Source organism: Pteropus medius, unplaced genomic scaffold (genome assembly GCF_902729225.1).
Source record: "Pteropus medius unplaced genomic scaffold, Ma_sr-lr_union100, whole genome shotgun sequence".
NCBI lineage: Eukaryota > Metazoa > Chordata > Mammalia > Chiroptera > Pteropodidae > Pteropus > Pteropus medius.
The window spans coordinates 4613269-4628434 of NW_024349799.1; the positions used below are offsets into that span (position 1 = coordinate 4613269).

The window sequence follows — 15166 nt, forward strand, 5'->3', positions numbered from 1 at the left end:
TCTAACCTAAGTGAAAGTTCCCATTTGACACGGGCTGAGGTAGAAAATCTGGGAGGGATCAAACCCTGGAGGAAACAGTCTAAGCTTAAGCTACAGTTTGGTCAAAACATGAATAACTGTCAGCACATGCAAATTACAGATCCCTGAATCTTAAGGACTAAAGTCATAGCTTTCTGGATACACACAAGAGTTTGAATACTCATGTAGGTTAAAGTTACGTTCTTGATGAGCATTTGATAAAAGTAGTTGAGACACTGCCTCAAAAAATAATAGCAGGGACTGACCACCCATCACCCCGGATGATGATGCACAGCTCTCAGAGAACAGGACGGAGGAACTAAAGTCAGGAGAGCTTCTTGGCGGGGGGCCATTCTGAGAGCCTCCAGCCCTGCCCAAAGAAAGACAGAGAGAATGGTCACTTGGCCTAGGTTCTAGCTCCATAACAAGCTCTGAAATCCTGAGCGTGCCACGACCTCTCTGACGATTGCAAGACCCCTTCCAGCTCTGAATGCTAAGGTTTCTAAATGTAGTAAAAAGAAGTAAGGCTATAGGAAAAAGTTGGAAAGAAACACCAAAATGTTAAATTATTTCCAAGTGGCAGAATTAAAATGGTAAGTAATTTTCTTCTTTGCACTGTTTTAGACTTTCTATAATGAGCAGGTAAAAATTATAAATTAAGAAATCATTATTTCTTAAGCAGTGAGATAAATCCCTAAGGGCACTCATGCTAGAAATAAACTTGTTTTGCTGCTTAGTTCTGGGTCCAACCAAGGTGTACATGGAGCTCAAAAAGTTTAACTTAATAATTTCAAGGATCTTGATTTTTTTTTCCTAAGGATCTGTCTTTTCCCAATGTAAGTGACATGTACAGTTTAGAGGAGTTGATTAGTTGCAGCTCGAGACTCCGAGAACACATTCTTGTCAAAACCTGTGGGTTAAGGCCATACCGGCTTCCTTCAGCTCTTTTATTTCCAAATCGGAGGTCTCCTTTGGATGTTCTGAAGTCAGTCCTAGGTAGACATCGACATCTGGATGCAGTTCGTATCTCTGCACCCCGGAGCTCTCGGCTGGCTGAGTTCTCTGGGCTCCAATTAAATCCTGTAACGAGGTAAATGTTGTCAAGGACGTATGTGCAATCATCTGAATGTCACTGGTATTTCAGAAACCAATCTAGGTATCCAATAAATCCCCTCTTGCTCCTGTTGAGTAGACTGACTGTAGTCCCGATTAGCTAATTTGTTATTATTTTAAAAGCAATAACAATAGCTGCCATTCATTGAGTCCTACTATGTGCCTACAAGGTGCCCTACTATGTGCTGACCCTCCCCAGCTTCCCTCATCAATTCCTGGCTGCCCTCACCAAGTTAAGCAGTTAGGCTTTTCTCAGGAATACAGAAAGGGTATCATACAATGAGGATTCCCAAAACTTTTTACATCTTGATCTCTGGCTTCTTCTTGGTCTCTAACTCTCTACTCCCCTGAGATGAAGAAGCAGAAATAAACTCCCAACAGCTTTAGAGTTTACCTTTAGGTCATTCTTCAGGATATACCGTATATCTTGAAGGTTCATAGTTCGGTCTTTCTGCTTGACCTGGATGCCTGACTTAACAATATCATAGTAAGGTTTTGGAAGCCTGACATCAGCTTCTAAATAATTTCCCAAGACAATGGCTTCTTTAATAACTGAGCCGTCTAAGCCATCCCAGGGTATGTTGTCTGTTAAAGAAAAATTTGGAAGGAGTAACATTAAGAACTCAGATAAAATTGGGTAACCTTAGCCCAGTCACTCGACCCCTTTAAAACATGAATTTCCCTCTATAGAAAAACTACCTGGAAGCCCAATCACAAACAAGAAGCCACTTTCCCCATTTACCAGGGAAATCCCTGCTGCAGAGACAGGAAAAAGTAGTCATAGAATCATGTACACGTGGGCTTCCCACTAACAGACCTGGGGACCACAGAGCATGTTCCATGGGGTCGGGCTGGGTTGCCCAACATGCTCCTCTCATGGAAGGTGTGGTTTTGCCTCTGAGACTGTAAACACTGCCAAACAGGGGCTGCCTGTCACTTACCCCCACAGTGAATGTGTGCACATGGGTATGTCCCTTTCCTGAAGGATTCCACCCGTTTTCAGATATGTGACTATTTCACTCACACTAGAATCCTGCATGTTTGAAAGGGCTTCCGTGTCTTTAAGTGACACTGCTTATAACTGAACTCTGGTGTGTTTGATTTTATAGTTTACTTCTCAGAAGACAGTCTTCTCCACTTATTTACAAGTTCTTAAGACGTACTTCAGAGAGACTCCATAAGTATTGTCAGCAATATTCAGTTTTAAAAATTTTCTTGGATTAAGTGCATTACTACTAACAAGTTGATAGATAGGCTTTGCTGAGTCTTAAAGAACAGGTTAAAAGAGAAAGATGCCTGGGAGATTATCTTATATTTTCCATAAGCACAAAGAGGTTTCCCTGAAGAAATCTCTTTTTCCTATGCCTGCATTTTCCTAAAACTTAGTAACTCGTGGGGAGAAAAAATCCAACCTAAGAATAGGAACTTTGGTTACAGTCAATGTGCTCTTTGATCTACCTGTTAAAATCTCCTGTATGATCATAGAGAAGCTGTAGATGTCCGATTTCACTGTGGCTGCCTTCTGTAAAACCACCTCTGGGGCAGCCCAGTTGTACAGCTGGGTCGGGAGAGGTACTCGAGTCAGGTCCCTGTGTACACCTCCGTCCTGGCTACAGAAGGAAACACAAGGGAGGGCTCATGTCTTAAAGAATGGTTCAGGTCATCATGCAGGACACATGTGAAACATTTGCCTCTGAAGACTAGAAACCTCCTGGAATTTCTAGAAATTCAGCTGGACCCTGAGCTGATACCAGCTGCCTGCTATTCCAACACCTGCAATTCCTCACCCTTCCTACCCATGTGGGCCCTGCCTACCCTCCCACCTCATTTGGCCATTCTCTCCTGCTCACTCACTCCACTCAAATCACAGGGGCCCTCTTTCAGTTTCTCCAACATGCCAAGCACCATCACCCCCGCTTCAGGTCTTTGCACTAGTGGCTTCTTCTGCCTGGCACACTCTACCCACAGATCCAAGCACGACTGTTGCTTCTTCTAATAGAAGTATTTGCTCAAAAATCACCTCCTCAGGGAAGCCTTCCCCAACCACCTAATCCAAAGTAGTCATGTTTTACTGGCTTCAGAGCACTTACTATCTGAATTTCTTATTCATTTCTTGTTTATTATGTGTCTCTCCTCCACTAGAGTCAGCTCCATGAGGGTAGGTAAGCACCTTGTCTGTTTTTTATATCTCTAAACTTACACCAGGGCCTCAATGCTTACTTTTGAATAAGACTTTTTCAATACTCAAGCCCCCGATGCTTTCTCAAAGCCTTTTGGGACTTGTCCAGCTCCTTGTGATTGCTTCTTTCTGAATTCTGACCTGTTGGGAATGGGCTCTCTCAGTTCAGCACTCAAGGGTACACTGATTTACTTGAATACCCTAACTTTCCAACCAGACTCCTTGAGAACTGTGTCAGAGCATTCTAAATGTATTCTGAACCAACCAGAGTCCTCAGAGTGAGGTCAGTGCTGACGTCTGCCCACAGCTGCCATGAACATCAAATGAGATCTTGTGTGGAAACACTTAATGACCCATAAAGCACTATGGAAATGAGGAATTAATATGAACATTATGGTGGGCATTTGGTAAAGACTTGATGACTGCTGGTTGAAAACTAAGAATTAAGTTTTTAAAAAGCAAGTGACCAGCAGTTCTTTGCTGGTCTGGCAAAGGATAGATTATAGAGGATGGGATGGGCTTCTCAGACTTTGAGCAAACCTCCCTAAATAATATTTCTTCTAGCAGAGCTTGTGATAGACGGCAGTGAGTCCAAGAAGCCATGAAGATATTAGAAAAGCCGATATTGACTTTTTACTTGTATTGCTAAGTAGTTAGCTGTGGCCTGGTACAGTGTGAGAAGCGTGGATACACATGCCAATATATTAGTTTCACAGGAAAGGCAATGGAGTGCTTAGCACACTTGGCTCTTCACGTTGCAGGGAGATTCTCCAGTCACCTACTTTGTCAGGCCTCTCAGGCTTGTCTAAGGCTCTGGCAAGAGACAAGTCACTTACAACCAGGATTATAACCTTTCTCTTTTACTTCCTCTTACCTTCCTCACTTATGATCCCTCTTCCTTCTCTGTTAAAGCTAGTTAGGTGCTGGAGGGAGGGCTTCGTTTCTAGCTGTCATTCCAGGGCAGTTATTTTTTTGGGCTTCAGATTTGACGTCATTAAAATTACATTTGGCTGCAGCTATTTGATACCATTTGCAAGGTCATTTCTAGCTCTAAAGAGTCCATTAAGAAGGAGTGAAAGAATAAGAGCAACTGCTGTATCATTTTTACACCAAGAGATTGCTCCCCTTGACAATGACATTCAACAAACCTATCAGCTCAAATAGAGTGTTACTAAAAATAAATGTGGAACCGAAAGCTATTTTGGATTCTTGGATAATCAGCTCATGTTATCGGCTATCAAAAACGGGTATGCTGTTATGGCTGCAACTGCTTGTTGCCTGACATTTCTGCCTGAAGTTCCATTTCTTTGGAGAGGTCGACAATCCCAAAAGAGAACTCACATTTTCCTACCAAGTTACTTACAGACCCTCACTTGATGAGTCTGTGAACCCCAGCTCCTCAGTGTATCTCACGTATTTCTCTCTTCTGTTTTGGTTCTTTGTCCCCCACCAGCCCTTACCCTGTGGCCTCCTAGCTGGTCTTCCTGCCCTTGACCTTCCATCTATCCTGTCCCTGTAGCCAGAAGACGTCCTGGCTAGACATGGCTGGGTAACTTCAGATCGTCTGTTCACCTCTCTGAGCCTCAGTTTCTTCATCTATAAAAGGACAGGGTTGGGATGGGCCTCTCCAAAGCTCCATTTCACTCTAGGATTCACATTTCTATTGAGAGTTTGAGCAGAAAAAACTGTTATACTTCCAGGTCAACAACAGATGGCGCTCTATCGCTGGCAAACAGCTTGGATTCTGTCAGTCTCCCTGAAAAGGAAAAAATGTCCAAACCCCTCCTAGCTCCTGAACGCACAACCAAAGTGGTCAACCCTTTGCTCTGAATTGTTTCCAGTTTTCCCTTCATCTAGACTCATCCATTCACTTAACAAACGTTTACTGAGTACTCACTATGTGGCAGGCCCTGAGCTGGGTGCTGAAGGTGAGCAAGCCATGGTTCCTGCCCTCTTAGAATTTGCCATCCGGTGGGCAGACTCACTTGACTGGGAAAGAGTGAAATATGCAAGGTGCTGTGGAGAAAGGCTTCAGTACAGGCTTCATGGGATGTGGTGAGAAAATGTATCTGAGGTGAGTTTGAAAAGATAAACAGGTGAGTGCCAAGTATTCCAGATGTGGGGTGCGGTACTGTGTAAGGACATGGACTGATAGTGGCTTCAGATGGCCGGGCAGGGAGTGGGCAGTGACGAGGCTGGCACTGTGGTTGGAGTCCTGCCCTGGAAGACTTCCACAACCTGCAAAGTACCTCGACTTAACCTTGTAGGCAGTGGGGAGCCACTGAAAGGTTTTAACTAGGATTGAGAATGGACCAGATCTGAGGCTGAGCAGCTCAACTGGTGATACCTGTCTGGCCTCCACTGGTTCCCACAGGGAAAACTGCTCCAGTCACACCTTCACGGCTCCCCTGACTCTCTTTTGTCCCATCATGGCTCCTTCACATGCAGGAGCAAAAGGGATCTTTACCTGTAAATCATCTATGATACCATCCTGCTCAAAAAAACCCTTCCACAGCATCCCAGTGTTCTTAGGAGAAAATTAAGTCTTCACCAAGGCCCACAAGGTCAAGCACAACAATATGGCCCCTGCTCTCCTCTCCAAGCAGAGGGACAGGGGCACCCAAGGTCATGGAGGTGAGACTCTTCCCACTTCATTCATTAGAAAAACATGCTGGGCACCTGCTGTGTGAAGGCCTGTTTCAGGCATCTGAGATACAGCAATGGATAAAACAGAAATCCCTGCCTTCAAGCTTTTCATGTAGTGAGAGAAGTAAATTACGAGTATGTGAGAAGCAAAGACCAGCCAAGAGACTAGGGAGTAGGGGGCCAAGGTTAAGCAGAGGCAGGCAGGTCTAAGAAGGGGGCTGGCCAGAAGCTGAGGCCTCAGAGCAGGGCAGAGCCCACACTGGGCTAAAGGCTCAGAGCTGTGGATGGCAGCAAGAAAGTGCAGAGAAGATCCGGTGCCTCCCAGAGCCCTACTAGGGACAGGAAATGGGGTTCAGCCCCCAGCTCTCAGGACGACTCTGACTCCTGCTAAACAGGAAATGAAGCCCATTCACAAACCCTTGAATGAGGGCATTGTTTTTGTCACTGCTGCCCTGACTACACTGAGCACCTTGAGGGCAAGAAATGCCCTTAGTGCCTGCCTGGGCCAGGACTGTAAGATTCATCAGCATCCATCACGCTCCTCTCCTTCCAGGATGCATGGCTAGGGCCCATTTCCTGGCTGCCTTTAGTGAGAAGGTGACTGGGCTCTGGCTACTGCAAAGCAGGAAGCAATGATATACTCACTAAACTCCGCCAAGTGCCCCTCCATGCTCTTTCTTGCTCACTGACCGGTAATGCAGAGGACACACTGGGGAACCAAAACCAGGGGGACGGCGGAGCCACAGATGGGAGGAACATGGGTCACAGTAAGCTTCCCCCTCCAACACACACACCAGACTGCAACGTGAGTGAGAAACACACCTCGGTTGTTCTAAGCCACTGAAAATTCTGGACTGGAGAGTTAGAGCATTTACACATGGCTAACCTGAACTCTTGCATGTTAAATGTTTATTAAAATGAGAATGTCCTGAGCAGGAGTAACTTCCCCAAAGCCCCTCTACCTTGGCAGACAGAGCAAGACATTTGGGAAAACTCTTGCCCCACTGATGGACAGTTCAGCCCAATGAAGAGGAGTTCCGCCCAGCTCAGATCGCTCTCTACATCGAAAGGCCCCCAGGGAGGCCCCCTTTGGAAGTCACGATCATCGAGGTTGCACCTACCTTTCCAGCATGTACTCCAGGTTGGTCAGCCTCGCTTCCCCTGTGGAGACAACGTGGATGGCGTAGGAGCTGAGGGAGCGGTGGATGAAGCCCCGAGAATGCAGGTATCTCAGGGCATCGGAGATTTGGAGCAGCAGGTGCACGATCACCTCCATGTGCAGCACGGGGAACTGGGACCGCTGCAAGCAAGAGGTAAAATGGCCAGGAACCAAAGGGACCGGGCCCTCGGCACTGTGGAATGCTTTGTAGTTTTCAAAATCTTTTCAATAGATCTTCACAGCTATCTAGTGTCCCCATTTTATAGATGGGGAACCTACAGCTCAGTGAGGCTAAGGGACTGGCCTAAGGTCCCACTGACACAGGACCCTGGCTCCACATCTAGGCTCCTTTCCCTCAGCTCAGCTGCTTCACACCATGAACAATGAGGTGACAGTTCTCAAAGCCTGGTAAGTACATTGAGGGTGGGCCCACCACCACTATGAACCTGCCCTCTCCCTGACCCTTATCCAAGCCTGTGCTGATGGGAGAACCTGGAAGCATAAATGACCAATCCAGCCCCTACCCCAGTCAGATGACCGAGAAAGTCCATCCTAAGAGGAAAGAAATCCACTCACACCAAAGTACCCAGCGGCCCAAAGTCATAACGGCTCTCTCCCAGAGAAGTGACATTTCAACTTCATGGCCTCACCCAAAGAAAGGAAAGAGAAGCTAGAACACTAACAAGAGGTCCTCAGCCACGCTGGGGAAGAGCCCTTCCTGGAGGGTCTCTTCTTGCTCCTGCCCATGGTATTGAGAACAAAGTCATAGAGAAAGAGAAAACAAATCTTTCAGGACCTCTCTGAAGCCACATATCAGCCCAAAGCACCCCTTTACCCACCTTTGGAAATCTGAAAAGTGAGAGAGAACTGATAAAGGCTTGTATATAAACAAACCTCATTCTGCAGCAAACGCCCAGCAGGGCGCAAGTAAAAATACAGGGAAATAAGGCCAGTGGCTGTATGATTACAGTTAGCTAGAAATGCGTCTGTGTTTTCTCCATCTGTTGAGCTCTTAGATGTCTAATAAAGGAGGACTAACAATAATAAAATCATGCTAGTTCCAATGAGCTTAGCCTTAAATGGCTCATTATACAGACCCCATGAAGTATAGAACTAAGATTTATCTTCCATGCATGCACGAGCAGGGACGCTCCTGCTGGGGTCGGGGTAAGGGGACAAGGCAGAGAAGTGAGAGGGCAACAAAGGAAAAGTCTATGGAAACAGTATTCACCCGTTCATGGAGAACAGCAAACAGTGTGCCAACGGTGATGCGCTCATACACGAGGCGGGTCCTCTCCAGATCCTGAGACAGGCACACGGCCATCAGCTGCAGCAGGTGGGGGTGCCGCAGCTTGCTGCAAAAGAAGCTTCAGATGAGGCACAGGGAAGAGGATGGATGAAATAAATGGGTACTTTCCATTCTTCTAGGCCGCTTGAAAGCATTTGCACAATGTTTTTCTAAGAAAACAGTATAGGGTGGTGTTGGGACGGGGCGGTGGCGGGGGGGTCTCTGCTCATAGAATCTGTGCCTCTCGCTGATCAGACCCTGAAGGCTTAGAGTCATCAATGACATGTCACTAAGAGCTACTGGACAAGGCACTTTTCATACATCATCTCCACCCTAAGAACTACCTGCAAGAAAGGATCATTATACTCATTTTAGAAATGAGGACACTGAGGTCAGGGAGACATCAGAAACTTGCCCAAGGTCACACGCACCACTCAGTCTCATGTCAAAGTCCATGCTGTGCCTATGAGCCCTTCCGGTCTCCTTGGGTCCCTTTAGGCTGACTTCCCCAAAAGGAAGGGTCTGGCCTCTGACACGCCTCCTGGAGGAGTTGAGTGACCTCCTCAGGAAAGAACTCTCTGAGCCAGGGTCCATTCCAAGGCCTTGGCAGCCCTATTGGGAACCATGAATCAAGCCCCTGCCTCAGCAAGAGATAAAGGACTAACCCTGGAGCCACAAGCAACCTAAGGTACTGGGACCCATGGGTGTGTCCTCAGTGGAAGACATATGGTTCCTCAGATGTGTGGACCTCATGAGCAGCCACATATATGAAGTCAGGACAGCACATAGGCTTGAAACAGGGCAGGCCTTGGGGGCTGTGGGCCTGGAGGCTGGACCACCAGAGACATAAGCTGTGGGGAGTCAATCAGCTGACAGAATTGAACGCCTCACCACCACCATCCCCACCCCCTAGCCTTTTCATTAATTCCTCTTTCTCTTTCTTGGCAGCCCTTAGACATCAAATCAGCCAACAATCAGGAAATGCTGAGGCTGGGGGAGGGGGGTGGGGCTGCTCTCTGCACCCCAGGGAGTCTGGCACAGCCCTGACCCTGAATCTGTGAACTGCCTGGACATGGAATGCCCTTGGGCTTCCTTCTCACCTGCTGTGCTCCTGTTCAGCAATCAACAAGTCAGCCAGCCGCAGCCTGCTGCAGTTCGGGTGGGTGGGGAGGCCCAGCTCCTTCACTGTCACTCTGCTCCCGTTCCATACCAGGCTGCAAGGGCAAGAGACGGTGCAAGCCGGAGGTAGTGAGCAGCTGGTGCACCGGTGAGGAGCTCTCCAGCCAGAGACCAGAGAAGTATAAACACAGAATCTGCAAAGCACCATTGGGTCCTCTTTCCTCCTCCCCCCATTTCCTAAAGCACCTTGGAGAGCTTAATACAAATGGCAGGAAGTCACTGAAAGATTCGACAAACGGAGGGATTAGATCAGGTTTGTACTTTAGAAAGGCAATGGCACCAGCAGTGTGGAGAATGGTAGAGCAGGGGTGGGCTGAAGAAGGGGAGGCCAGTCAGGAGGCTAGTCTGGGTGAGAGACAGTGATGACTTGGACAAATACAGGCAGTCCACAGCAGTGAAGAGAGAGATGAAGACCTGATGACACATCTATGACATGGGTAGGAAGATGAGAAGCATATCTTCAGGGGATAGAGCGCCTTGTGGGTTGGGTAGAGGCCTTTATAGAAGGGTATTTCTTCTAAGCTGGGAAATATCCAGGTTCAAGGAGGCCAAGAGACCTTGGCCAGGACAACTGTAACCCTGTAGAAGGCAGGTCTCCCAAGGACCTTTGTCATGGCCAAATCTTGTTACTGCTGCCTCTGCTGCATTTGGTTGGTGAGAGCTGTAGCTGATGCCGGTTCTGGCTTCTACAAGCACCTCGATACCCTCTGTCCTGTCTCAGAGGCCAGACAGTTACCACTACCCTGCCTCTAACTCTCTAGAAAGCCAAGAAGTTAAAATGTGGTCATGAGTAATCTTTCAGAGCAGTTGTTCTCAATGGGGGGCCGTTTGGCAACATAGACATTTTGGTTGTTACAATCACAACTGGAAGGGTGTGGCAAAGAGGGCTTCTACTAGCTTCTACAAAGTAGAGATCACAGATGCTGCTAAACATCCTACAATGCACAGGACAGCCCCCCAAAACGAAAGATATCTGGCCAAACATGTCAGTGGTGCCGAAGTTGAGAAAGCCTGATTTAGATATGTCCTTCGGTGTTTCCTTGTGTTAGCTTAGAAACCCTGCACACATAAGAAAGTCACACACAGCCCATACTTCCCGTGGGACTAAATCAGACCTCCCACTGGCCAGCGGAAGCTTACTTGGTCATGACCATGTATGGGCCACTGCAGAAAGAGAAGGCAGGCTCGTCATCAGCTTGAATCACTTCCTTTTCTCCAATTACTGGAAGAGATCCCAGATAGGCCAGCTGTGTCCCCCCTGTGAGATAAAACTGAAAGCAAAGCACAACTTCAAATTGTGGAGAGAAAAGCGAAAAAGTAAAATACCTCCAGAATCTTACCAGCCAGATAAAAATAATGATGGTTATTTACCAACCTGCTGAACACCCCTATGTACTGGACATTATTCTTTAATTTATACTCTCTTTAATCTTTCTAGAAAATTTGCAAGGTTATAATATCCTTTCCCTTTTACTAGTGAGGAAACAGACTCATGGAAAGAAGTCAGACACTTGTCTGAAGCAATGGGCTGGGACTCGGGGGCCTCTCATGGCCCCCAAAAAACCCAGGCCTGTAAGCAGCCGAAGCTGAAATTCCTTCTCCCCACATCCCACCCCTAGGTACAACCAACAGACTTAAGACTGGGTTTGGGGCTATCAGCAAACATCACCCAGCAACACATCCCAACTGTCTCTTTCTTTGATGAGCAGAACCAAGGTTGCAAAAAATACATTTTCCCTCAAAACATTTCTCAATTTAAAATTTCAATTCCTGTCTATGGCCATACCACCCTGAATATGCCTGATCTTGTCTAATCTCAGAAGCTAAGCAGGGTCGGGCCTGGTTAGTACTTGGATGAGAGATCACCTAGGAAGATCAGGTGCTGTAGGCGTTAAAAAAAAAATGAGAATGTTAAAAAAATAAATAAAATTTCAATTCCTTAAAGGCATTCCAACAATGCAATCTAGCTCAATCCCAAATAAGACCCATGGGGTCAGCGCAGCTCTCTGCCTCTCTTCAGGGAGAACACGTCTGGGGCCTTCCCTGGGAATTAAAGGATCATTTTCTAAATTCCCCAAATCTAGCCCAAGGTCTTTCATTCAAGGGATCTCTGTAGGGTTTTCACATTTTTATCAATAAGGACAGCAACAGTAAGAGGCACTTGTACCACAAAAATGGTAAAGAAGAAAAATAAAAAAAACACTTTGATAAGAAAGAGCAATTGAACCAAGTCATGAGACATGGGTCCAGAGCCAGGTTACTCGCCGGTTAGTCCTGCAAACTGGCTGTCAGCGGCCTCTTACCTTCCCAAAGCCAAAGCTGTAGATATTTTGGGCAGAAACGACTCCAGCTTTAAGTAGTCGGTTAGGAGAGCCATTAGGGCTTCTAGAAATATTTAAAAGAGGAGAAAAATAAGGATTAACTACTCATATCCAGAGGAACAACGATGAACCAAGTTTTCAGAATGTGTAGTGGGTTTTGTCTTGACTGCCTGACTTATTGCGGCACTACAGATGGTGTACTGGCCAGCCTCTCAGAAGGCACTTGTGACTCCCACCTCCCGGTATTCATGCCCTTGTGTAGCCCCTCACAGGTCAGATAAGGCTAGTATATTAACCCAATAGGATACTGCAGAAATGACAGAGTGCTGTGATCTCCAAGGCTAGAACCACTAGAGCTTCTGCCCTCATCTCTCTTAGGTTACCTGCTCTAGAGGAGGCTGGATGCCATGTTGTGAGGACATTCTGGCAGCCCAATAGGGAGGCCCAACACCTAGCACCAATTTGCCAGCCATGTGAGTACACCATCTTGGAATTGGACCTTCTAGCCTCAGCCAAACCTTCAGATGATTACAGACCTAGCTGACATTTTGACTGCAACTTCATGAGAAACCCTGATCCAGAACCACCCAACTGAGCCACTCCCTGATTTTTGACCCACAGAAAGCATGTAAGATACAAATGTTTATTATTGTTTGAAGCTGCTAAGTTGGGGGGGGGTGGGGAGGTGATTCATTATGCAGCAATAGATAACTAATCCAGATGGTCAAAGTTGGAAAGAATCATAAAGCATATCTTGTCTAACTTTCTCATTTTACAGATGGGGAAAACAGAGCCTGAAAGGGACAACCTGCTGGCCTGGGGTCACAGAGCAGCAGTAGGGACTGGGCCTGGGCTCTGTTAGTAGGAACTCGGTCTGCCACGATCCAAACACTGGATGGTGAGGAGGTGAAGCGGGGCAGAGTGGGACCAAGCAGGGCCTTCGAGGCCAGACGAGGGATTTGGGAGTTTATCCTGACAACCATGGGAAAGACCCTAAAAGGGTTTTAAGCAGAGACAGGCACAATCTGATTTCCATTTTTAACAGGTTGTTCTGGATTCTGGGTAAAGAACCAAGACCAGCAAGAGTAGCAGCAGAGAGAGCAGTTAAGAGTAGCTGGTCTTCAAAGGAATCACTGACTCAGCTGGCCTGAGAAGCTGGTGGCATCCAGGTCAGCAGAGGAAAACCAAGACTGGATGCACACGGAAGGACAGGGAAGGGGAGCTTGTGAGAGTGTGACAAATCTAGCCATCCTGAGAAAACCAAAATGAAAAGGGTTCTGTACATACAAATCCTAAGTCAATAAAGTCCCAAGAATTTCCCTCCTGAAGATGGAGGGAAACCTGGGGCCCACCCCTTGCAGCTGCCCACCCAGCTAGCAGCAAGTCTCTCAGATCAGCTTAAAATAGCCCAAGGAACTGTGAGTTAAGCATTTTTGGTCTTTTGCAACCTCAATAAAAAAGGAACATGTTTTCCATGGTTCAGAGGTGTTAAAAATAAATAAATAAATAAATAAAGGCAAGTCACTGCTATGAAAAAGGGTTTTCTGCTGGGCTCCCCAGACTTGAAACATTCCCTCTCTGCTAACCACAGGGTGATTCCCATTGGAGTCCAGAACTCCTTTCCCCTGGACATTCCCAGAATGGGGGACATAGCTGAAGGTGCTCCATTGGCCTCCCTTTTCCAGTGGCAGCATCTTTTCCTTCTGAGCTCACCTCTTTGGGTGGGCCAGATGCTAGGAGGGAACAACGTGAGGGAGGCTTGATGATACAGAACACCCGATGCTGCTTGAGGCAGCACTCACCCCTGCATGAGGCCGCCAAACCGAGGCGGGCTGCAGATGAGCCGCTGAGGGGAGTCGACCCTCTTCAGGAGGTCACGGGAAAAGCCCTGGATAATGGCCTGCATGTGGGAGGCACAGCGCCGGATGAACTCCACCACCTGCAATACCATACCGGTGGCTCAGTGCTGGTGTGGCTAGTGGCCACCCAGCCTTCGGTGGGCCTGGATTGGTCTGCGGAGCCGGGAGACCCCGACAAGGTAATCGCTGGAAAGGGAGGGGCCCAAGTGACTTTCTAAAGGTATGGAATGTTTTCAGGGAAATGACTGGCAATAATTCTCTCCAATTCCTTCCTTCAACAGATGAGGAAACGGAGGCAGGAAGAGTGAAATTACTTGTCCAAGGCCCAAGAGCTTATGAGCAGGAGACTCAAAGGGAGAGAAGTCAGGGGAGAGAATTCTGCCCATCTCTCCCTTCCCTCCACATGCCCGGCATTGTGCACGCCCTTCCTGCTTTATGTTTATGTAACTTAGCCCTAATTAGAACACATCACACCTGCCAGTGTGTGGCCTCAGGCAAGTTACTTCATGGCAACGGGCCTTGGTTTCCCCATCTGCAAAATGGGAACAATAACAGTAGCTAAGAGGGTTGTGGTGAAGATAAGATGAGTTAATATTTAACTAATTTAATTATAATGTCTGATGTGTGGTAAGTGCTAGTTAAGGGTCAGACAAAATGAAAGACTCCACTGAATGAAAGACCAGAAAGGTTCACTAGACTTGCCTGACGTTCTAAAGCTGGTTAACTGGCTTCAACCCAGGTCTGTGTGTCCAGTGCCAATGGCAAGGCCACTGTAAGCCCTATCCTGTTCCCAGGACCAGCCTCTGGCCCCTGGGCTTCTGACTCCCAGTCCTCTGCCTTGGGTGTGGCTGCAGATGGGTCTGCCCTTACCGCAGTGCTGCGCTCCTTCCCAGCTGTCAGGGCCCAGGTCTGCGGGTCTTGACCCTTCTCATCATGGAGTCGAAGGTCACCCCCAGCATCCAGCAGTTTGCTGAGGATCCACTGATTGCCTGAAAATGCTGCCGCATGGACAGGGGTGCTCCCATCAAAGCAGCGGCTGGAGAAGGAGATAATGAGTGTCCATGGCAACACCCCTACCTGCCACTGAGTGGGGGGATCCAACGGATAACTCAGGGCTTCCTTTCTACAGAGGCGACCTTCGGTGATGAGGATGATAATCATACCATTTGTGAAGCCCTGGTCTGTGCCAACAGAAGCTTTACACACATGCCCTTTCACCATCCTTACCTCCACCCTTCAAGGCGGTATCATTTCCCAAAGTATAGATGAGGAAACAAAAGGGGAAAGCTGAGATTCACACCCAGGTATTAGTCTGGTTCCCAACCCGTGTTCTTTCCCCTACTACTCCCTGAAACTGGCTGCCCCGAAACAATCCCTTCATGTCTCTAGCATCCTGGAGTCAGG

General features: G+C 47.5%; 1 protein-coding gene and 1 pseudogene across 3 annotated transcripts in view; one reads left to right on the top strand and one right to left on the bottom strand.

Annotated features, from left to right (window-relative positions):
* TEX14 (testis expressed 14, intercellular bridge forming factor) overlaps window positions 1–15166 on the bottom strand; it is a 77362-nt gene that overhangs the window by 30815 nt on the left and 31381 nt on the right. For all 3 annotated transcript variants that reach the window (XM_039885751.1, XM_039885750.1, XM_039885752.1), the window contains 10 exons: window positions 14633–14798; window positions 13706–13842; window positions 11886–11967; window positions 10723–10853; window positions 9504–9617; window positions 8347–8470; window positions 7078–7256; window positions 2590–2741; window positions 1526–1716; window positions 948–1098 (listed from right to left, as the gene is read on the bottom strand). In XM_039885751.1, the coding sequence (XP_039741685.1) occupies window positions 948–1098; window positions 1526–1716; window positions 2590–2741; window positions 7078–7256; window positions 8347–8470; window positions 9504–9617; window positions 10723–10853; window positions 11886–11967; window positions 13706–13842; window positions 14633–14798 (1427 nt within the window). The remainder of the gene's footprint in view (window positions 1–947; window positions 1099–1525; window positions 1717–2589; window positions 2742–7077; window positions 7257–8346; window positions 8471–9503; window positions 9618–10722; window positions 10854–11885; window positions 11968–13705; window positions 13843–14632; window positions 14799–15166) is intronic.
* Window positions 11355–11473, top strand: LOC120621384 (uncharacterized; annotated as a pseudogene).